The 26,161-nt window shown below is 33.3% G+C and overlaps 1 protein-coding gene and 1 long non-coding RNA gene across 2 annotated transcripts; both read left to right on the forward strand.

Annotated features, from left to right (window-relative positions):
- Nucleotides 1-13,006: 13,006 nt before the first annotated feature.
- Nucleotides 13,007-14,604, forward strand: LOC134278676 (uncharacterized). Its single transcript, XM_062760977.1, has 4 exons — nucleotides 13,007-13,096; nucleotides 13,226-13,391; nucleotides 13,502-13,516; nucleotides 14,240-14,604. The coding sequence occupies exons 1-4, from the start codon at nucleotides 13,010-13,012 to the stop codon at nucleotides 14,503-14,505; spliced, it is 534 nt and encodes a 177-aa protein (XP_062616961.1). The 5' UTR covers nucleotides 13,007-13,009; the 3' UTR covers nucleotides 14,506-14,604.
- Nucleotides 14,605-17,121: 2,517 nt separating this feature from the next.
- On the forward strand, nucleotides 17,122-19,498 carry LOC134278677 (uncharacterized). The gene is made up of 3 exons (XR_009994491.1): nucleotides 17,122-17,168; nucleotides 17,279-17,293; nucleotides 19,335-19,498. It is a non-coding gene; the product is annotated as an uncharacterized LOC134278677 (long non-coding RNA).
- The last annotated feature ends 6,663 nt before the right edge of the window (nucleotides 19,499-26,161 follow it).

Below are 26,161 nucleotides of genomic sequence, written 5' to 3' on the forward strand. Positions count from 1 at the left end.
TTTTCTAAGCTTAATTTTTTCCTTTATCTTCTTGTTCTTTTCTTCTTTTTCTTTTATAATTTGCAAATGTCTATTATTAAATAATTCTTCATTCCTTATCTTATTTTCAGATTAAAAGGCTCTACGGTTTTTTCTACCTGCATTAATATTGTTCCTCTGTTGGTCTTCACTTTTTACTAGCCAGTTTTTGGTATCATTATTATTAATCATTAAAATACTTTCAATTGTATTTACAGATGACATGGCAACATATTTCAGTGTAAAATCTAACTCACCCATTTATTATCCTTCAATTGTAATATTGTTTGTTGAACAGGAAAAACATTCTTAAAAAAACAAACTCTGTTGAACATGTATTAAAATATTTTCCTCCATCTAAAAAATCTGCAAACGACTTCTTTGCCTTGTCAATTAAAACACTAATGTATCTCTAAATAAAAAAAAACATATAAGATCATCATTTAACGACATAGAGCATAACAAATCTGACACAGGGTCATAAAAATCTGGACCTTCAAACAATTTGATTTCCCCCTTCAACAATGCAGAAGGGTTTTCATGAATTACATTTAAAACATATAAAAGTCACTGATACACAGTGTTCCTATTCATGGACATTTTCGGTTGGGTGAACATTTCCAAAATAGCTACTACGGATGTATGGAGCGCATTATGCACCAAAAATGTTGCATAGTATTTTAAACTGCTTTTTAGCCGGGCTTATTGCTCAAAGAGCAATTGCCGGCTTATGTGATCCTGTTCAAGGCAGGATGTTGACCCCATAGTCGCCATTTTAAAGTTACGTGCAAAAATATAGTTCTTACTCTCAACCGCTTTTGAAATAATACAAACGCTAAATAAAGCAACAAAAATAAAACGAAGTTTTATCTATATAAAATAAACATTATTAGTAATGGCTTTGAAAACTTCATAAGTCAAAGAACATAGTTCATTAGCGTTAAGATTTTTGATAATCAGTGTTACCGTAGTTCTCTACACATACGAGGTAAAGCAGGAGAGGGAACCAGACTTGCCTGTTTGTTTACATTCAGCTGCGGTACCAGATTAATTCTGATTCTGACAAAATCGGACCGTGGTATTAGGATTGAAAACTCACTGTCAGTGTCTTATCATTTATATTGATAGTTTTAAAATAATTTTTTCATCAGAATATAAACGTGATTCATGTAAGAAATCCATTCTACTCTGTAAATGAGCCCGGCTCTCTGTACTTCTGAGTACTTTGATTATACATGGAATAGGATGTCTTCAAACATCGCTAAGGGCTTTTTAACATTTGAAACATGTCATGAATAACGTTACCAAAGCTCTGACATGTGCATTTTATACAATCAGAATCAAGAAGACAATATCACTAAGTGATGGTATCAGTAACATTAAATTTGACCGTTTTATATCAGAGGCAAGGTCAGGTCAAGGTGATTACCTTTTCCCTGGACATTAAGAATAAAGAATTACTGTGGCCAATCAAGCAATTCCTGCTTGCATTTCAAAAGATTGAATGTTTTTTCTTTTGCATAAAAAGACACTACCACAAAGGGCCTATAAGATGATATTAACAAATTGACATCAATAATTTAACTAAAATGAATATTGGCTAATCCGAATTTTCTCTACTCCTCTTAAATGTTTATGACAGATTAGTAATTTTTGTATGCTTCCTATATTTAAATTTTTCTCATTTTCACATTTAGTAAAGTTGTCATAAAAAGATACAAAATGACACAAAAACAAAAAGTTTTGATCGTTTACTAAAAGAGCGGAAAAAAAATACTTTTTACAGATTTTTGGCTCAAATCTCTTCTCAGATTGGAAGCTTATGAAAGCTAACATAGATCTAGTTTGTTTGAAAAATCAAATTTTTTTGATATATTTAGGAACTTTTGTCCCTCATTATTAATTAAACTTACATTTAAAAATTTCTTCAAATCTTTGATCGTGTAAAAATTATAACTAAATTCATTGTTCTATAACAATTCTGAGAAGCAGAAAAGAAGATATTTTCATACGCCACCATTCCGCCAAAAATATAGTCCCTGCTTAGTTTTCAAAGGTGGTTAACCATTTCTATTTAAAGTTGTACAATTGTGATGAGGAGAGAAAAGTATGGTCTTTTTAAATCTCTTAGACCTAAATATATACAACATATAAGTAAACGTACTTTGAATATTTCATCTAGTCAGAAACCAGAGAAGAATCCTACCTTAAGCAGGGAAAACATTGGTGTCTTCCGAGAGGACAGGTCTTACTGTTTCTTGTCGTCATTAATGATAAATTATCATAAAATAAATATGTTCATGGTCAATGGAAACACCGATATTATGAGCTGCTGAGTGTTTGACTATAGTTGGAGACCTAAAATAATGTGGTTTGATGTAATGTTTTCCTGAGATGCAAATACAGCACACTTACAAAAAATATGATATTCATCTTCTATACATGTAATTCAATCATTAAAATATTCTAAAGCTTCATTTATTTTCTGGTAAATGCCAGTTTCTACATTCAAGAGGGGTCCTCATTCTTGAACTATTCTTTTTCAATTGAAAGTGAATACGTTCAATGAAATTGTGAGTTGAAAGAACTACTTCAAAAAAAAAAACATGTACATGTATGATGAGGTACATATAATACAAACTTGCCTTCTGTAATTAAACTAAACCCCCCCCCCCCCAAAAAAAAACAATAAAAAGAACCAAGTAATTGTAAAATAGGTTCTAATTTTTTTCATTACTATTTTTTCATAAACAATAATTACATTACCCGTATTTGACTAAACGTGGGGATGGGACAAGTGGAAATGAATGTTCAATCCTTTTCAACAGTCAAAATTTCTATTTGGAAAAAGTTGGAGGAGCATCCCCCTTCCTCCTGATGTTACGTGGAAGTTCCTTTGCAAGCTAAAAAAGGACATCAGACTTAATTATTGAGGCACAAATGTACATCTATAATATAACCTAGCTTAAATTTCTGTAGTTCACAATATAGTGCAAAATTATTTAAGGAGGGGGGGGCTCTACTGCACACTTTTAGGTTTATAAACCAAGAATTTCCTAGGCAAATTCAGTTAATTTATTCCTAGCATCCTTTATCTGACATTGGTTTTATCTCGAAAATTTTGCGGAATGCGTTCCAGTATTTTATTTGTTGGAGTAAAGCTTACTTTTTACAAGCTTATCCCAGCTTTCAAAATCAAATGCGTTTCTTATTTGGGTTAGAATTGGGTTAATCCATACTCCAAATTTCTCTCTCTAGTGTCATGTTGTAAATTTTGAATTTACCGGGTGGCATTTGTATTTACTGCCATCTGTTAAATTCAAAATTTACAACATGACACTAGAAATAGTTGGGACTGGAGCTCGAGCTGATTTTTATAACCTACTGCCAGATTATTTTTATTATTTTCAAGGATCAGAAATAATTTGAATCATTTTGGTTAATAATATTATATCATTTGTTTGTTTTTCTTTTTGGCACAACATAGTTTCCACACTTCTTTATCGATAGTCACTGATAGTTGTAGAAGTTCACCCAACCGAAAATGTCCATTTGTAAAAACTCCATAATTCTAAATTTTCTTTCAGTATGGCTCTGTTATAAATTTACAAATAAAACCAAGAGCTCTAAAATTGTTTAAAATAATTTGCTTTGCAATGATGAAACAACTGCATTCCTTGAGGATAACAGATATTGTAAAAGAAATTGATGCATAAAAAATGTACCAGCAGCAATATAAAAACACAAAATAAAACGATTTCCACTCACGTTCATCCGAGGGAGTTTGTTCCATGACTTTTCAAAAATACACGACTAAAATTTGGATCACCTCCTCCATCTTTAAAAAAAACAATTTTCATATACTTCTTAAAACAAACATGACATAAGGATCTTTGGGTGTACTTGATTGTCCATCAAACTGAATATTTAATTCTTTTTCAATATTATAAAACTCTTGTAAACAAACATCTGAAAATTGTAAAAGAGGGTGCACTGAACATTTAAAAGAATGAACATCGTGAGAAAATTCACTTGATAAAATAGAATTAACTTTTTGTTCTGAAGAATTTCTATCAGACACATGTAAAACATACAGATTCTAAAATACTTTTTGATCACATTCCTTCTCTGAAATATCACACAACATTTCTTTAGTGCTATTTACATAAGTTTCTCCCTAGCTATCTGACACTTCTCTTATCCCGGCAGATGAAAATTTATTTCCAGTATTAAATTGTAAACCATAAAAATGTTTCCCCTTTTTCGTGATAGCTTCTCTGTGTATTGAAATATTTTTACTGTTTAAAAGCTCTTCTTTCACATGATTTCTTGACAAAACAGCCATTTCACTTGATAAAACTGCTATTGTTTCTTTACTTGGTAAATATTTTACGTTAATGTCAAAAAATATTGAAAAAAGCTTCAACAACAGGAGAAATATGCTGCACGCCAATATTATTACTGTTAAAAAATAGTATAACTTTCTTAACTTAAAACTGCTAGTTACCCTTTGAATTATCTCTAAAATCTACATTTTTTCAATATATACACATTCTTCTGATTCTTTAAATCTTTGAATCCAACAGAAGGTAGTCACATATAACTTTGCATGTATTCTAACATTTCCTTCTTTTTTCTGATGAAATATTCACTCCACATTCTCATTTGTTAGAGATATGATACATGAATGTGAGCTTAATTCAAATTTTACCATATATATGCTGTATGAAGTGAACATAATGACAATACATTGAGAAGCGTTACACATACATTTACAACAAAACAAAAAGCATGACTCATACAAACACAAAAAGCACACATAGAAGTTTATTCTCTTTAGAGAAGTGGACAGGCATCGCCTACATCCTTTTCTCTTCACAGGTCTTCTTTTATTGATTCTGGAAGACATGAAAGCGTGTGAAGAGAAGTGGGATGTAGTGGAAAGCCTGTCCACACTTATCTAAAGAGAATAATAGGATGTATGTTTACTGTGATAATATTTACATTGTATGGAAAATTCTTTCGAGTAACTACCATTTTCATAGATGATTTGTGAACCTTAATAAAGTAAATCAAATCAATTTTCAAGATATTACTTAAATTTATCATAAACCAGAAATATTTTGAAAAAAATAGACTATAATGAAAAGGGAATTAATAAATACACTGAACGATCATTGCAGTTAACTTTTTTTTTATCTTGACCAAACAAGTGCTACAAGTTTGCGCCTTTTTTAATACGCTAGTATAAAAATAAATGTAATAATTTATCGCTTGACATAAAAAAAAATCACTGCAACTACATACCACAATTATATAATAATTAGCAAAATACACCCCGATTACACTTCTTTCAAATTGCACGTGAAGTCTTAAAAATACCTGTATCAACTTAATTGTAAACAGTTAAATAATTGACTATGGATCTTTTGTCGTAAAAAACGAAACTTATTTATATGGAGATGACAAGGTTGTAATTGTCACTTACAGATAAGTGACACCAGTTTTGACAGTCCAGACCAAGAAGATCTTTCTTTTACCTACATTAAAGAAGAGATTGAAAAAATTCATTTTCCATGTGGGAAACCCCTGACTCAGCATATAATTAACAATGGTCACAAGGACTTTAATCATCTCCTACTGGAACACAAAACCTCATCTTGACAATGGATATGAAGCAGATACTGACGAGCCAAGTGCAAACATATTTCCAAATAGACATAAGTAATCTCTACATTTCTGATCATCAAGGAAATCCTTCCATGGAGAGTCATTTCCAAAATCTCCATTTGAAAAACTAATCAAAGTTGACCATGTAATGAGATCATGTGATTGTGACACTGTTATTCACAATACCAGCAAAAGTGATATTGACACTGTTATTAGTGATGCTAATGGACACTCAAATGGTTTATGCACCTTTGATCTGTGACAACAAACTTGGTGATAGTGCTAATTGAAATTTTGATCACCCTCAAAAGCGCGAATGACCATCACATTGAGACTGCGCTTTATGACAATACAAGTGAAATTGACACTTGTACTGACCATCGTATTGACACTGTGCTTCATGATAATCGACTTAACTCAATATGAGTTAAGTCCCGTTATGGCAACAAATAGCAGATAAAAAAGTCAAGGAAAGATAACTCTCACTCAAATTCACTCGTTCATTTAGCCACATCCATTACGCATGTGCATTTGCTCTTCCTTTCCATCTTTCGTCATCCATTGAAGCTCAGCTTATCCATAACATCCGTTCCCTGGCTACCAAAAGAAGAACCCGTTAGCGTCATGGCTTTTCTTGGAGAAACTCTCTCGCTGAACTGCCAGGGATATATGGTCTTCTTACAGGCTGTTTTTAATGCTGAATCCAATTTTGCGAGAAGCTCGCTGCTGATCCTGTTACTTCCAGGGCAAGTGGCCAATAATTGAGCTTCCGTCATTGTGCCATTGCTATTGATTCTATGTCATATACTATTGATAAAGTTGACGTAGACCATTGTCTTTGTAATACATTGCTACCTGCTCATTGCAATTCATTTATCATTGAATATCATTGTATATCATTGAATATCATTGCATATTATTGAATATCATTGTACCCATTGTGTAAACACATGTACATACACTTTGCGTACATCATTGTTGGAATATCATTGTTTATCGATGAATATCATTGTACACATTGTGTATTAATTATTCAATATACACTTTGTGTACATCGTTGAATTGATACTTTATGTACATCATTGTAGAGATACCTTGTGTACATCATTGTATTCATTGTATATTGATGATTGATTTGACTATTGATTGTATTGATGATTGATTTTACTATTGATCGTATTGATGATTGATTTGACTTTTAATCAATAAAGCCATGACAAAAAACTGCCAATCATTCTTAATCTATTTGTCGACATAATTTTAGTGCTACTGACACTTCTACTGCATGTTCACAAACTTAGTGCTAGTGATGTTAGATTTGTACACAGTGATTAACCATTAAGGAATAACGATGTTACAAGTGATGGTAACCATGGATACAAGAACCTTGTAAATTCTGATACTGTACTTGACGAAGGTGTGACTGACAGATACAGTGCTGATACCGTGGTTGAGAAAGAGGCCTCGGTCAGAATACCAGACAAACCTGTTCAGGAGAGCGCACTGGAGCCACTTACCAAAACAGACCTTTCTCTGTCCAGCGTTGCCAAGTTACAGAAATCAGATCCTGATTTGAGACTTATTTTAGATTATTTGCAGCAGGAAAAACTACCTCTTTCATAGAAGTTGCTCGAAAAATTATTTTAGAAGCCCCAGATTACCTAGTGGCTGATGATGTTTTATTTCACTCCCGTATAGGTAAAGCAAAGCGTAGCAAGGGCCTTAACCACTTTCAACTTGTCGTTCCAGAGGCGGTCTAAAGTTGTACAACGAGTAACCTATGGGAGCTCATGGGGGCATTAATATGATACCCTGGACCGCATCAAAGAACATTATTATTTTTCCAGGATGTTATCCATCATAAGTGATTTTGTGAAATCTTGCAATCTTTGGCAGAGTTGGAAAATGACCCAAGCAAAGACCAAAGCAAATAAAGTGTCTTTTCCTTCTCCAGTTAAACCATTTGATATTTGGCAAATTGATCTACAAGGTTCATTGCCTGTGTCATATAAGGGAAATACATACATATTTACTGCTACTTGTATGCTCAACATATTTTTGTTCGCTGTACCCAGAGCTGCTAATGATGCTATTATCTTCTGTCGTGTATCAACTCTTTACGACATTTGGTGGATGTGACACCATACTTAATGATCAAGGGACTGAATTTATTGCACAGATAACAACAGAAGTTTGCAAGTTGTTAGACATATCTCAACAATTTACTCGTAGTTTTGCCCACCACTGTCTCGGTGCATGTGAAAGAATGCACAGAACACTAAAAGAACGACTTACTCCATATATGGACAAACAGAGACGAAACTGGAATAAGAAGCTCTCATCCACTGTGTTTTCCATTAATCAGAGCATAAACTCTACCTTAGGATATTACCCATTTGAGATAGTGCTCGGATACAGACCAAGGTTTCCACTGTAACTAGTGACCCTTAATTCTGACCTTCATACTTTACCGAAAGGATGTCAGGAGTACATGGATACTTTTCTTGACAAACTCCATACAATCCGCACAGAAGTATGAAACAACATTAAGGCTAATAAGGATACTATGGTTACCAGAGCCAATAAAAACCCTCATCCTTTACACCTCATGAAAGGTGATTATGTTTACCTGTCTTTTCCTGCAGTAGGCCCTGCAAAGAATCTTCAAGCCAAGTTCTCTGGACCTCATATAGTGCATCAAATATGCTCAGACTCTCGTGTATTACTCTTAGATCAGAACACTGAGAAAATTTTTATTTTAGTAAACCCATTCGTGTGAACAGATTAAAGATTGCTTATGTTCGTGTACCATCACCACAACCTTATCTACTTGGCCCAGTTATAACTCGCACGACAGTCTCGCCTGCTTGTACTGATAAACAGACACAAACAGACACTCATACCAAACAGGATTCCAACCAAACAACAGACCTCCAGGATCCCATGTTAAATACCCCTGGTGATGACCCTTTGACACAGAATTCTCAGGGAGAAAACCTTGACAAGAACACAAAACTTGCAAATGGTTCAGGGACATGTGAACCTAAGGTACCAGTGTTATCTAAACGAGTGCTACCTCGCCATGTTCGAAGAATCCTCTTCGCTCTAGAGAATCTGACCATCAAGATCCTTTTTCAGTTGAAGTTAGTTCAATGTCGGACACAGGGGCACTTTACAAGGTAAAATGAGTGCCAGGACAAAGAGGATCAGGTAATTCCAAGGAGTTCCTAGTGCATTTTTCTGGGGAACCAGCTTAGAATTCTATGTGGTTACCTTGGGAAGCACTACAACACAATATATAATCAATCAAAAATCTCCCCCAAAGTTAATGTATTTTTTTTTTACTATCATTGGGTTTTTTTCCATGTATTTGAATTGTTGTAGATACATAACTGTATTACATATTTTTGTGAGGATGTAATAATGTCTGAATTTTGAAAGAAATGTATGGCATGTTAATTCACCTTAAATTGGTCAGTTGATATCAACATGGTAATTAACATTCATATCTACATAGTATTTGATAATGATATTAAAACTTTTGGTTGTAATTTTTTTTTACAGGAGATACCTATTGTCATTTATTATTTTTTTTTAAATATTGTCACATTAAAATCTACATCTCTGTTAAGTGTCTATATTTGAACACGCAGGCAACATTCTATTTCCCTCTGTTGAGCTTCCGTTTTTCACTATGTACATATTTAACCTTTTTTAAGCCTCAAATCACTGGACCTTGAAAGTAAGTTTGAGTCCGTTCGGCAGTTGGACACGGCAGTCCTGATAGAGAATGATGTTCTTATACTTCTCTAGATTTTGGTACATTTTGCAATAAAATAGTCATGGCAGACTTCACCATAGTTTACCTTTTATTGCCAATATGTAGTGTCACACTTTTCTGAGGTAAGCCTTGTTTTTATTGTTCATTAAAATATAAATGCTGTAAATATCTTAAAACAACCAGTTTCGGAATTTCTCAACATAGTAAGCCTTAAATGTTTTGCTATTTGAGATTCATTATCTTATATATTTCTTAATACGTTATTTGGATGTACAGTTAGTCAAAAGTGTTCGAGTAATGATTGTACGGTGTCCCGTTCGTGTCTTTTAGCATGTCTTTTGTTCTGTTATATTTGTAGCAAAGTGTAAAGTAAAGGTATAATATTGTAGTAAAGCATCTTTATGCTATTTGTAAGCCATATGTACATGTGTATGCACAGTTTTTAACTTACAGTGTTTAAACCTTGACATCATATTGTGCATAGGTAATTAATAGGTCCGCATCCTTTGTGTGTAGATGTCCCTGTACCAGACACGGTCACATCTAGAGTCTTGAGCGCAAGACGTATACCTTTTCCTTGTGTGTATGTGTGTGTAGGCCTCCACGACAGTAGGACAGGAGGAAGGATTTCCAAACCAGTCCGGACTCCAATTGTATCCGTATTAAGGACACCGTCATCTCCCAGCTGAACACTGACAGTTATCCAGTTTATGTTGTATATTTTGGTTTATTAAATGTAACGTTTCAAAATTTAAAAGAAATTTTGTTGTAAATTAATCAAATAAAAGGGCAGTTTGGATCAACATCCTATAAGCTTGGTCATTAACATGACAAATTTTCAATAGTATTTTTGCATACATTTGCATGTGGCCACTTTGCAGAGGTCTACATTACTGTAGATTTATCACTGAAATGGCATGGTATTACTTGTTTTATGATGTAATGATCTATATTTAGTAAATGTATGCTTTAGTCATTTGGGCTCAAGAATGTTGTATGAGTTTTCACACCATGAGAAGTGTTTGCATAAATAAATGCTTGAAGAGGTATAATGTTCATGTAGTTGTTGTCATATCAGTTAATTTTGACTGAGTTATCACTTTCCTTGAATAGCCTTAAATTCAGCTTGTATAATCAAGATCTTGTTTACTCTTCGTGTATGTGACTGTATCTCATTGTAACTATTACAATATTCTAAATTATGCTTTGTGATTTATGGATATATATGGTGATTGTATTTGTATGTGTATACCTAGATTGATAATTACTATAAATTTGAAAAGTTTATTTGGGGGTGGGGTGGGTGGGGTGGGGTGTATTCCCAGCCATGGCATTGCATAGCAATCCGGATATATGACCATGTAAGTTTCAGTTGTATGATTTTAGAGACTCAAGAATTCCGATAATAAAATGAAGTAAAAACACAGTTGTAGAAGTCTGAGTCAATTTATTAAGAGAATTATTAAAATAATTATGTGTAGCCAAGCGAGTGACCATACAGTCATATAACACTCAGTGGCATCTGTTTCAATGACAATGCACTTGATCAAAAACAATATGTGCCATAATTGTACCATAAGTGAATTATAAATTAAAGTTTGTAGCCCCAACACTTCCTTATTGAATTTGATTGATATGTTTAAACTGCGCATGAAGAACCACAGTTGTTTAATCCATTCAACATCATGGTCATCTATAAAAGAACAGGGGGATCTATGTTGGACTCATTAACAGATCGTCTTAATCGAAAAGGTAATGTTCCTAATTTTTTTCATATGTAAGGATATTTTGATTACTGTAACATTGAAGTGTTGGAAACTTAAAAGTTTTGATATATATACTGACACGCAAAAGAAACGCAACAAGCAGTAATAAACAAATGCTTGATTTTTATATCTAATGATTTTCAAAAATGAATACAGTAAGGCTAAACTCACTTTTGAGAACATCAGAGATTTGATAAAAATGTTTATCTTTTTTATTTTACTAAGTAACATATGACAGTTAAAACACCCCTCCCAACCATTCAAGTAAAAGGTGCAAGACTGCCCTAAACAACAATTGCAGACTCAATTTCTACGATACAATAGGTTCATGAATATCGAGATCTGAGCGAAGGAATTATTAGCCATTTTTAAAAGCCCTTTTTCAGATGATTAGGTCGAATTTTCTCTAACTTAGAGCAGTGTAGCCACCTTTGGACTTCCGGTACAAGGACTGTCTGTAATGCATATGATACGTAAGACCCTGCTGAGGCGTAATTTAGTGAATTTTTGCATCAGCAACTCTCCATCACCTTTACATTGAAATTTTCCAGTTGGGGCAATGGAAATGCTTACTTAAGCAATTTTCAAGAAGCCTTAGCATCGTAACGGTAAACGAAAAGAGAGTTTATTTTTTTGAAATATTGCTGTATTACTTATGATGAACAGTTAAAACCCTTGAAACTCCATAATATTGCCAAATGTTTTGTTAAACAGGTAATTTTTGATTTCTGTTAAGCAGACTCAAACTTGATCTCCTGTTATAGTATGAAAATCGTTCAACCGTTAAATTACCGATATTTACCAAATTGAAGATATCCATAATTTTAAGATACAATTTTTTTTACTTTACATAATTATTTCCCCCTAAAGTAGGGTGTTGCGTTTCTTGCCTGTCAGTATTCATAGAGAGTTTACATGTAGGATTTAATTTGACATCATGCGTTTAAATCCGACGGATAGAAACGCGTTTAACACACATGAACATTTCAACATCATTAAAGATTCAATATGTTATGTTTTTCTGTTCAATTATTCCAAAGGACTTTGTTTATTTGGTTTAATTTGTTACATTTAAGATAGCAGTACTTAACAGTAAGCAAAGTCAGTATGTCGACAGAAGCAAAGTCAGTGTGTCGACAGAAGCAACGTCAGTGTGTCGACAGAAGCAAAGTCAGTATGTCGACAGAAGCAAAGTCAGTGTGTCAAGTCAGTATGTCGACAGAAGCAAAGTCAGATTGTCTACAGAAGCAAAGTCAGTATGTCGACACAAGCAAGTCAGTAGACAGAAGCAAAGTCAGTATCTCGACCGAAGCAAAGTCAGTGTGTCGACACAAGCAATGTCAGTATGTCGACAGAAGTCAGTCAGATTGTCGACAGAAGCAAAGTCATTATGTCGACACAAGCAATGTCAGTATGTTGACAGAAGCAAAGTCAGTCAGTATGTCGACAGAAGCAAAGTCAGTATGTCGACAGAAGCAAAACAATGTCAGTATGTCGACAGAAGCAAAGTCAGTATGTCAAAAGAAGAAAAAGAATGATCTTTTCATGCCTGATACACATTCGTAATAACATGGATATGTGTATATGTAAAATCAATATCAGTTTTTCAAATTAGGTTTTATTGATAATTAGAATTATTTATTACTTTTTTTTCTATATATATATATAGTTACAGATAACTGTTAAGAGAAATATTTTTGTCTTTATTACATACTTTTAATTTAAGATGTATATTTTTAATCTTTGCATTAATTTTTTGGCATACAGGTAGAAGATGTTTTCAGATGTATACATCATATTATACATATGCTTTATGACAGTGTCTGTGAACAGTCTGTCTGATAATTCTTGGAGAAGTGAGGTATACATTTTTGCAAAATATTGTCATGATTATGCATGAATTTAAATTCATGTCAAACATAAAGACGTATACCACTGCAATTTCTTTTAATGTAATACGTTTTTATTCGTTATACCTGGCGTCTGAAAGTTGGTTAGAGCAACAAATGGAGACAATTTAATTCGGAATGTTTTGGAGAAGCTTTTTATGGAAAAAACTAAAGGAATAGAACTGGAGAAAATGATGACTAAAATGAATTCTATTGTCGGCGAAATGAAGTCCACGATTGCCTCGCTTAAAACAGAAATGGAAACACGTATGGAATTTGTTTAAACACATTTTCACCCATTATTATTACTTGTAATTTCAAGTTATTGTACGTCAGTCTAAAACATGTTTCGATTTACAAGCATTTCCATTTTTCAGGCAAAAGATTTAGATGTAAGTATTGATTTTTATTATTTGTATTTTTCAAAGTATAAAAATTCAATTCGATCATAAGAATTTTGATTAGAAAAATCATAAATAGAATGATAAAGAATGCTGGGGTTTGAAAAATTAAATGTAGTATTACTATAACAAATCAGCATTTTTTAATCCAACAAAAGAAAGTAATTTCTAAAATAAAAATATATTTTTAAAAGCCTATACTTTTTGTTCAGATTGGAGTTTTGGACAATAATACTAGTATAAAGGTCGTTGGAAATGGAATTATGTATATTGAAAAATACTTATTTTGCGTTTTCAATTTATGTTCAATTACTTTAACACAGAACCTCTAGTCTTTTAACCTAACATATCATAATTTTGGTAGAATACTTACTGCTTGTTATAACAATGCCAGTAGTTCCTTGATGTTTACAAGAAAAAAAACATTTTTTTTTTATAAATGCATTGCTTTTCATGGTTTTTGACTTATCCTTCAGTCCCGAAGAGGGTAGGGGCCATGGAATTCACATTTTTTTTGTCTTGCCTATGGATGCTCTATACCAAAGTTGGTTGAAAGTGAATGAGAAAAGACTGAAAAATTTTATAATTTACAAAATAAGGACGACAACAGATGAAATCAGATAACTATTGGTCACCTAAGTGACTCAGGTTACCTATAGCTAAAACATAATTGTCATCATTTACTGATATTTGTTTTTAAAAAAATTCCTACAGGTGAATCTGGTGTTTTTGGACAACACGATTACCCATCTCAGGTTACCTGGCCACATGAAAAAAACATCGTGTTCAAGACAGCATTTCAAGAAATCCCAACCTTGACATATGGACTTTATTTACTAGATTCCAGTATGAGTACTAATTTGCGTGTGCGCACTGATACACGAAAAGTTACCCGGGTAGGATTTCAGTTAAGTCTAAAACCTTGGGGCAATACCATATTGTATGGAGCTAAAATCAGTTGGATGGCCTGTGGACGATAAAATCTTGTAACGCTATCATGGTCGATCAATGAACATGTACAGCATATGTCATTCTGAAAAAAAAAATGTTCAATAAAGAAATATATATAAAGAAATTAACTTATCATCAGATGTTTCTTTCTTTTGCTTAATGTCCCATTAAGAATTTCCCCCTCATTTTGAAATGTTACCAATTTCCATTAGAGGGCTATAGCGAGGTTCTCTTACAGTATATTTGGTCCAGTAAATTTCTAAAAACGAAAGATAATCAGTTTAAGATTATAATGAGCTTCCATATAAGGAAATTAGGTCGGACATACGAGGGGCGTTAGAAAAGTTCGAGGACAAGTTCTATTGTGAGCGCGCTATTTCCACGAAACTGGTCAAACTTTTCAGATAAAATCTTAAGCTCTTTTTCAATAAATATACAAGAATTGGGTGCTCTCCGGTGATTATTGAAATATATACAGCTTTTTTATTTTGAAAAAACTTGCTTCACGGAGCATGCTACATTTTGGCACGTTTACATTATAAAGACTCTTTCTTAAAATCAAAAATTGCACAATTGTAGCGCAAAGAGATTTATGATATTTTACCTGCCGCTAAAGTATACATGAAACGTCACTGGGAGAAGTTTTGAACTAAATTGGACGGTATATGACTGTTTTATAGCCGTTTAAGATTGATCGACGCGTAAAAACAAAGCCAAAAATCGGAACGTCATTGAGCGTCATGAAGCACTGCAGTACGTAAAAATTATGTGTGCGGACAGGGAAATGTCTAAAAAGAGATTAAAATGTTCACGATTCCGCCGGGAATTTCCTACACATACAAAGGACAAGTTTTCAAATGGTTGTAGCTTCATAAGAATGGAAGGATTAACATTTTGAATGATTAACTGCGGTGACACTTCAATACCCCCTTTTTGCATGGACGTTGCTCTGCGCCTATATGGTTTTGCATAGTTTCAATACCTGATCGATTAACTGCATAGACTTTTTTAAAGATCTCAATAATATCCAAATCAATACAAAAGACATTATAGTAGAAAAGTAACATGTTGATCTAGATATTCAATTTTAAAGTAGAAAAAAGATAAGAAAAATCTGAAGAAATGAAAGATTTTTTGAACTGCGACAAAGCTTAACGGGTTGAAATCTGGTTGTTACGTCGCCTTACGTCAAGTGATTGCTCCGTGAATCCCATGACCTCATAATAAAAATCGTTGTAGATTTTCAAGATTTCATTATTTGGACTTTATTTTTTACATACCAATAAACAAAATGTAGGAATTTATTCAGACATAGGCCATACTTCACAGTACACAATAGATTTTCCGTAATTCAATGTGTCCACGAACTTTTCTAACAACCCTCGTACAGTGTAGTTGTAAAAATTAACATAACATGTTAATGTTTTACAGCATAATTTGCCCACTGGATACCACTGAATCCATAAAAATTGGCCGGATAAGAGAGAATCCGGAGTGCAGGAAAAGTGCAAGAAATATTTGATAATTTCATTTGTTTTATTTACAAGTACAATGTTTTTGTTCGGAATAAATAATTAAATGATGATTTTTTTGTATTCTAGAAAATTTTCAAGGGTATACCCATGACTTAGTATTTTTCTTTTTTTCGTTCACAAACTGACAAAGTTCGAGACTTCATACTCAGTGTATGTAAAAAAAAAAACAACTCTGTAGTTGTTCAAAAGAAAAACTTGTATTGTCAATTATCGTACTGGCGAAACGAAAAAAACAAGATATGGATGAGGAACAGTTAACAAGAGAACACGGGCTTTAATCACACGGATCATGATCCCCAGGAGTACCTTATTATGATTCAACCACGTAATGTATCCTTACTAAATAAATAACAAAACAAATAGAAATGTAGCTTCAAAATAGCAAAATAATCACAGCTGCAACCTTCATGTAAAAAAAAGATCTAGATCTTTGCTAATTACACTCTACATTTCCAAAGTTTAAGAAACACATCAGTAATTTTAAACCAGACACATTATTGCATACCTTGCACGATCCCTATGCCACTGGACTTTCATTTTCTCTTTGAATAGCATTTAATGTACAAACATGTTTTCAGATGTATACATCATATTATACATATGCTTTATGATAGTGTCTGTGAACAGTATGTTTGATAATTTTTGGAAAAATGAGGTAACTATACATTTTTGCAAAATATTATGCATGGCTTTAAACTCTTATCAAACACAAAGACTTATACCACTGCAATTTCTTTAAATATAATATGTTACTTATTCGTTATACACCTGGCATCTGAAAGATGGTTAGACATGTTTACAGATGTTTACATCATATACATGTGCTTTAAAGCAGAACAGTCTGTCTGATAATTCTTGGAAAAATGAGGTATACATTTTTGGAAAATTATTATGCATGAATTTTAAGTCTTACTAAACATAAAGACGTATACCACTGCAATTTCCTTTAAAATAATATGTTACTTATTCTTTATACACCTGGCGTCTGAAAGTTGGTTAGAGCAACAAATGGAGACAATTGAATTCGGAATGTTTTGGAGCAGCTTTTTATGGAGAAATCAAAGGAATAGAGCTGGAGAAAATGATGATTAAAATGAGTTCTACTATTGGCGATATGAAGTCCACAATTGTCTCTCTTAAAACAGAAATGGAAACACGTATGGAATTTGTTTAAACAAATTTTTATCCTTATCATTACTAGTAGTTTCAAATTACTGAACTTCAGTCTATAACATGTTTTCAATTTACTAGTATTTCAATTTTTTAGGCAAAAGATTTAGATGTAAGTATTGATTTTTATTCTTTGTATTTTTAAAAATTTGATCATGAAATTTTTCATTAGAAAAATCATAAATATAATGATTAAAGAATATTGGGGTTTAAAAAGTATATCTAGTTTAATTAAGGCTGATCAACATTTTTTTTTATCCAACAAAAGAAGTAATATATCAGATAAATATCTTTGGTAAATCCTCTTAATTTTGTTCAGATTAGAGTTTGGGACAATAAACGTTGATGGAAATGTTTACGGAAACATATATATGGAAAATACTTTTCATTTTTTTAGCATTTTTACTCTATGACTAATAACTTTAACCGAAGAACTTCTTATACCTTTTGACCGTTTATATAACAAAAGGCCCGTGGGTCACATCGCTCACCTAAGTAACTTTGGCCATTCTGTCATTTAACACAATTCCCTCTATGTAATGCGTATCTTGACAATCCTAAAGCGATTCGAACAAATTAGAATCCACACTACATCAGAATGCTTCAACATAAGTTTCAGCTTTTCTGGTCCAGTGGTTCTTGAGAAGAAGATTTTAAAAAGATTTTTCCCTACAGCTATATATATTTCTTTGTAAAAATTAGATTCCCTATTCTGGCCCCGCCATATCCCCGGGGGTCATGATTTGAACAATTTAGAATCTACACTACCTCCGGATGCTTCCACATAATTTTCAGCTTTTCTCAGCAACTACTCATTGCAGACGCTTGAAATCTTAACACAACCTTCCCTGAGGCATGCCATATGGTGGAATACATATTTTGTCTGTCTCTGTCCGTTTACAAGTTTTGGTCGCAGTTTTCTCATTAATTACTCATATCAGATGCTTGAAATTTAGCACACTGTTTGTTGAGGCATGCCATATTGTGGGATTAATTTTGATATGAATCTGATGTCAACATCCTATTTTTCTGTGCATTTGCCTGTAATTTAACCTGTGTATATTAACATGATAGTGTTAGTCATATCAGAGCGGGGGTATTACAAGTGAGCATTGGCTCACAGATTTCTTGTTTTCTATTTTCTTGACTATCTCCCCTTTGATGGAGACTTTAATTGGCCTTTCATTTTAACAACTCAAATCCCTCTTCATACAAGGATGCTTTGTATCAAGTTTGCTTAAAATTAACCCAGTGGTTTTTGAGAAGAAGTCGAAAATGGGAAAGGTTTACAGATAGACGGACGGGCAGACAGACAGACAGACGGACTATAGAAAAATTTGTTCAGAAAAGCTCACTTGAGCTTTCAGCTCAAGTGAGCTAATAATTTTGGCAAAAGACTCACTGCTTGTTAAAATAATGCCAATAGTTCCTTGAAGTAAAATAAGTTCAGAAAAGTTCACTTGAGCTTTCAGCTCAAGTGAGCTAATAAAATAATTTTGGCAAAAGACTCACTGCTTGTTAAAGCTATATATGGCGTATCCGAGCTAAAAAATAAAAATACGAGATTAAGTGTAGATTTACATTATTTATATTTGTTTTTTTACATTCAAATTTTCACCAATTTTGAACTTAGATTTCCCCATGTTTGTTTAGTTAAATTGACTTTAAACTGTACATGTCTGATATTTAAATCCGAGTCGGAAATAAATCGGTTATTGTTTTAAATCTGTGATATCTATGAAACACGATTGATTTAAATTGTGTAATTTACAGGAAAGTCCTATCTTTATATAAAGTAACAAAAAAAATAGAAAGCTCTTTTTAGTTTTAGTTAGTCTGAACTTATCAAAAATACGCCATATATCACATTAGAATAATGCCAATAGTTCCTTGAAGTTTTCGAATGTGCATTGACTTTCCTGGTTTTTGACTCACTCATCCTTCAGTCTCGAAGAAGGTAGGGGCAATGAAATTAACATTTTTGTTTGTCTTACCTATGGATGCTCTATACCAAAACTGGTTGAAATTGGTTGAATGAGAAGAATCTGAAAATTTTCAAAATTTTAAAATAAGGACGACAATAGATGAAATCAGATAACTATAGCTAAAACATAATTGTCACCATTTAGTGATTTTTTTTAAATTTCTTACAGGTGAATCTGGTGTTTTTGGATAACACGTTTACCCGCCTCCCGTTATCTGGCTACATGAAAAAAAACATAGTGTTAAAGACAGCATTTCAAGAAACACCAACCTTGACGTATGGACTTTACTAGATTCCAGTACCAGTAATAATTTGCGTGTGAATACTGTTACACAAAAAAATACTAAGGTAGGCTTTCAGCAGGGACGTAGCAACGGGGGGGGGGGGGGGCGGGGGGACCTGGCCCCCCACTTTTTTTGCCAACAATACTTTTACTATTGTAAATGTTCATTGAAAGGCTGTTTCCCCCCCCCCACTTTATACTAAAGTAAAGGAAGATAAAGGAAATGTAGAATTTTAAGCTTTAAAAATGGATATTGAAAGGAATTGGTAGTGAAAAAAGTTTGCCTCTACCCCCCCCCCCCCCCCCCCCCTCCCCCAGGAAATAGGATTTACGTTTTTGGTAAATTTATATTTTCGTTTTTTTTTTTTTTGTTGCTTGTCAACTTTTTCAGGTAAGTTAAAAAAAAAATCAGTGGTTGCCCCCCCCCTCCCCACTTTCAAAATCGATGCTACGTGCCTGTTCAGTTAAGTATATACTTTTGGGCAGACACAAAGTTATATGGAGCTAGAATCAGTTGGATGGCCTGTGGAGGATAAAATCTTTCAACGCTGTCAGGGTCGATCAATGAACACGAATATGTCATTCGATAATAAATATAAAATGTTAAATTGAACTGATTTCAAATGAATTAAATGATATACAAGAAAAGGTGATTTGATATTTAATCTTGATACATACTGGTAGTACATTTCATACTAGTAAGCAAAATCTTTGACATCGAGGTCAGTATGTTGCATTAAGCAAAAGTACTAGTGAATATCAATGCACAAATAAAAAAGATATTTTTTCTTATTAATGAATAAAATTAAAGTCAATGAAATAAAGCCTCCACAGTCTTGCCCCCCCCCCCCCGCAATCGAACTAAAGAAAATATAGGCAGTGAATCATGATAGAATACAAAGTATATATACCAAATAAAAATAACAATCAGCACATTAGATCGAGCATGTTTCTAATTACCCAAAATTGTATATAATAATATGTTACGTGTATTTAAGCCAGTCTGTATTTGCTTGGTCGCAAATCATAAAGGTGAAAGTGTAAGATCAGCCAAATTAAATATATAAGACACAAAAAAATGAAATTATCCAACTGTGAATATTCATCTTTATTTTTGGATACATCTGAGGATACTTACGCTTTTTTTAAAAGCTCGATGAGGGGCATAACGATTATGGTGATATCGATGAGTACAATATCCCCAAATGACAATGCTAATCTAACTGTTGATGTGTCACCAATCTGCTTTACTGAATTCTGAGGGAAGTGAAAATTCATAAGAATTCCCGCCCCGCGAAGTAAATTTAATTGCACTAGTTTCTGACTTCTTTCTCGGAAATATTCATATATATAAAGCAATAGAATCAATTAAAAAAAAAGAAGTTTATATATATATATATATATATATATATATATATATATATATATATAAAGCACATTTTACAACAACTCTTAAACTAACATAACTGCCCTTAGTGAAGAAATATTAATATAGAAAGCACAAAGAAATTCACTTTTACATGGATACCCACTTCCGACTCAGCCCGGGGTTGAACTCTCGACCTTCGGAATCTGTCTCCTAGCAGTGCAGGAACAGCGCGCTAGACCGCTCGACTATGCAAGTCAAAAAACTTGCTTTCGATGCCGATGGAATTCTCGCGGCGCTGCCCTAAACTACACAGTCATTGAGGATAGAAGTGAGATACAGTTATTTGGACATTAGTTTTTAACAGAGGATTGTTACCAATACATGTTGTAATGAAATTAATTATTATTTATAAAGCACATTTTACAACAACTCGTAAACTAACATAACTGCCCTTAGTGAAGAAATATAAATATAGAAAGCACAAAGAAATTCACTTAAATTACATGGATACCCACTTCCGCCCCAGCCCGGGGTTGAACTCCCGACCTTCGGAATCTGTCTCCTAGCAGTGCAGGAACAGCGCGCTAGACCCCTCGGCTATCTAGGCAAGTCAAAAACCTTGCTTTCGATGTCGATGGAATTCTCGCGGCGCTGCCCTAAACTACACGGTCATTGAGAACAGAAGTGAGATACAGTGAGATACATGTATTGGTAACAATCCTCTGTTAAAAACTAATGTCCAAATAACTGTATCTCACTTTTATTCTCAATGACCGTGTAGTTTAGGGCAGCGCCGCGAGAATTCCATCGGCATCGAAAGCAAGTTTTTTGACTTGCCTAGATAGCCGAGCGGTCTAGCGCGCTGTTCCTGCACTGCTAGGAGACAGATTCCGAAGGTCGAGAGTTCAATCCCGGGCTGGGGCGGAAGTGGGTATCCATGTAAAAGTGAATTTCTTTGTGCTTTCTATATATATATATATATATATATATATATATAATGTAAAAACATCTACAATTCAAATAGAAATCCAAAATATGTGTATAAATAAGGAATTATTTCATGCTGTGTCTTGATAAGACGATAAAATATAGGACCATATAGTTACAAAGTTATAACACAACAAGTGTAGAGACTTTTGCCCCTGCGAAATGATATTCATGATTTTAAGAACCTTTATGAGTTGTTCATAATTGTTCATGAATGGTTCTTAAAGGATTCTTAACAGGTTCATAAAAGTAGTTCATGAATAAAATTCATGAAAACATTCATAATTCATAGTTCATGAACAAATGATGAACAAATAGGAATATTGGTAATTTTCAGTTTAAAGAAAAAACTTAATAGTTCAAGGTAATGAATGTTCATGAATTTTCATGAAGACTAAAAATGTAAAAATTATTGTCACAAACGATCGCCAGAAAACACTTATTACTCCCATAATACAACTTTTGTATGCATATGCAATTGTTGAACAAGCCCCTGATTTAATTAATAACATGCTTTTGTTTTGATTTTGAAAGTATGGGATCATAAGAGGTTAAAATCACTATTTTCTACTCTATGTAATTGATAACTTAGATTCTTCAGGATAATACACTCTGTTATGAACTGTCTAGAAGGGAGAATGTAATTAAATTATGATTAATTTATAAAACATTAGTAATTCAATATTGACAACATTTTTTTCTCATATTGAATTACTAATGTTTCTTCATCATTTAAATTCACAGGCCAGCTATATTAATATTGTGCTTTAAATTATCTCATTTTTCACGACACAACTTTGTTCGACCGAATTTTCTCTATTTGTCAAACTTTTAACAAGTTGTAAGAAAATGAAACAGACTTACAGTCTAGGAAAAATTTCATAATCTTCGTAAAAATGTATCATAAATTTATTGACAACTAAAAAATTATATCTCTTGTCCGTACTGTACCGTACCATTCTTGGGTCGAAAAGCTTTATATTTTGATGCAGTTATAAAGTCACATTTTTCTGTCCATCGTGTGTAAATGATACAGCACAGGCTGCATGGTTGTGAAGAAGCTATGACATGAACCACATTCGTATTTTGTAGTCTATTCTCCTATACACTTTCATAGCTCAGGGTACTCAGTTTGAGGGCGAGTGGTTCCAAGAGATATTTGTTGTCCTCTGATCACCCATTCTCAATATAAGGGCTCAAATGATGTCGCCTCATTTTCATTTAAAAGAAATACCACTGATGTAATTTTTAAATCAACATTATAAATAGTCATATAACAATGAATAAGAATTCATATAATTATCGATCTGAAAGGGTACTTAAGGAGTTCCAAATTCAAATATAGTAGCCTATTTGAAATGTACAGTACGGTCAACGCGGATTAGGCATTAAACCGCGCTCCCCCCGCGGTGTTTTGATCCTTTCCGCGATACACCCCCGCGGTTATTTCATCGCGGTCCTACCTGTAGCCAGGTATAGACCGCGGCGGTGTGACTTACCGTTGACTGGCTTATCGGATTGATCTTACCTGTACGGCCGTATGATATCTATAACTGCATATTGTTCGGTCTATAAAATTGCAGGTTTTGAGTAAAAAAAAAAAATGGTGCTATTAAAAATATCATACAGTGATACATAAACGTACTACATGTACCCGAAGAATTAAAAAAAAAAAAAAAAAAAAAATAGCGCATGATTGTTTTCCCAAGTTATTCTGATGTTTGATAAATGTAAGTTTTTAAAACAGGTTTAAAAAAAAAATAAATTATATCCTCAGCATAAGCATAAACTTTATTTCTCTAAATCAATGACTATATACCGTATATCACTTTTACAATGAAACGCATAGTATAAGTTTCGATAAATATTCGATAAATGGAAGATCTAGATATTCTGAAACATGTTTATAGGCAATGTGCAGTAAATCTCTCTCTCTCTCTCGTATTATTATTTGTGTTTTTTTAAATCGGCAAAATTCACTTTAAACTGCAGCGCATTTCCGCTTGAAAGCATACTTGTAAGTACGAACAATGTTCATGAGAAAAGCGTGTTAAATGAAAACACTGAGTAGTAGAAATATTTGTATGCAGTTTAAAGTGTTACTTAAAGAACTCTTAATGTGCAAATAAAATAAGAGAAAAATTAAAAAAAAAAAATCCGCATAATAATAGTATACAGATGAAACGGGGTGTTTTGTTGTGCATACCGTTGTGCATAATAAATTGATATATCGTCCTTTTGCTATACATGCATACATATGTAAAAGAATTAATATTATTTCTACCATTTTACCTCTATAGCCACCCCTGTCAACGTATGGGATTAACTACGCATTGAAATACATGTACATGTAGCTCGTCGTAATTTTTGAGAGACATGTACACAGTACATATAGGACAGCGTTAACATTCCTATTTTTTGTATTTGTAGAAGACCGACATATACAGGGAAAGTCATTAAGATCAGTCTTTTTTTTTGTGAATCCAAATGTAATTGTTATTGAAACATACAACCTTATGTTTAAAAAAAATATGAAGTTCATGCAGACGGCACTAGGGAATGGGGGGGGGGGGGGGGGGGGTTATAATCATGATAATCCACCCGGTTTATGAGTTTATATTTTAAAACTGTGAAAATGTTGCGAAAATCCAAATCCTTTGTCTTTCACAAAGGTGTGAAATTATACCCAGTACAGTGTCACTGTGAGACAGGAAATCCCTCTCCGCTTGACCGCGCACAATACACAGGAGTCCACCAGTTACTAAGGAGACCACGATTAGTCCGTGCAGCTACATGTACACTGTGTATACATGTACTAGATTGATCGAGGACAAAAAATTACTTACCAATGCAAAATGCGCAAAAAATGTTGTTCCGATATTGTTTGTGGTGTTAATGAATTTCTTTTTCAGTAATTTTTTATTTACGCGATGTAAACAATGGTAAATAGTCCTTGATAGAATTTTGCAGGAATAAGCTTGGTAGTTTTTTTTGCACTGTTTTCGTTGAATTTTCATACATGAATACATTATTTTCAAAATCAACTTAGGCCTTAGCTATTTTCTAAATCAATTCATCTACTGATATTGGGAAAATAACCCCCCATCCAAAGTTGTGATTGTGCTGAGTTTTGTGTAAGACACATTAAGTGTCCCAGTAAATAAAGGGAGAAGGGGGGTGATTGTTATATCAAAATTAACTTTTTACACGAAAGTAATCATGGTAATCTGCATATCTTAAATTTAAATAATTAATTCAAATATGTTTTAAATTATATGATCAATGTAAATGTCATTGTGAAGTATGTTAAACATGTATGACAGATGAATTTTACTGACCCGTTTTCGGGCACGCACGTGTACACCAGGGGTAGGGCTGGTGCAGGGGATCGCACCTTGTCCAGTGTACAGCTGTGAGGACCAAGTATGCGTACCAGGTCTAACTCTAGACAGTATGTAATTTTACTTTATCTTCTACGGATTGGTAGGCCATCAAATTACACACGCATACACACCCTACTGATTTCAAGAACATTGCCCCAGAATAAAGGAATGACACTTAACAGACGACTCGGAGAATGCTGATTACATAAAAATCTTCTGCGTATTATACTCCTATATTTGAAGATTAATAATTTTAAAACACTTTCATCATTTATAGCCCCAATGAAAGTGACACTGCGATGAATCGCGCGCGTTTCTTTAATCAATCTACTATTTAAAAAAAACGCTATGAAAAATAAAAATTAATATTGAATATCATGAATAACACACGGGGTGTTTTATCTTGCATTGTCGTATAAATATATCACATACAGTAATTTATATCGAAAGTTGTGGATCTAAATAGAATGAACACATATTAAAAAAGTGATTCAAGAATTAGTAAACGCTGTTTGAAAATTGCTTTGATGATTTTTATAATTATTTAGATAAATGAGGGTGTATTTCTTTGAAAAATTAATTTTTATTTTGTACTTCAAATATTTCAGCTTCTATAAATTTTAAAATGTCATTAATTTCGTTTTATTTTGTTAAATGGTTGATATTTTCAAAGGGAGGTAACTCGAGTTTTAGACCAAGACTGTTTCCCACCTGTAATCGCTAAGATGCACCGCGACGGCGTGATTTACCTGGATTACTGAACCGCGGGGGCACGCGGTTTTTACCGGAGACACCAGTACTAACCGCGATGAGATTCACACCGCGGGGGTGCGCGGTAAATGCCTAAACCGCGTTGACTGTACTGTACGTTACTGTCGCCGAGGCAAATATTATTCTGAATCCCCTCTGTGTAATATATAGTTTTGATTCTCAAGTAAAAAATTTCTGATAAGTTAAACCTTGTATCATATATA

This window comes from Saccostrea cucullata, unplaced genomic scaffold (assembly GCF_032062105.1).
Source record: "Saccostrea cucullata isolate Sc308-1 unplaced genomic scaffold, CSIRO_AGI_Scuc_v1 ctg6391, whole genome shotgun sequence".
Classification (NCBI taxonomy): domain Eukaryota; kingdom Metazoa; phylum Mollusca; class Bivalvia; order Ostreida; family Ostreidae; genus Saccostrea; species Saccostrea cuccullata.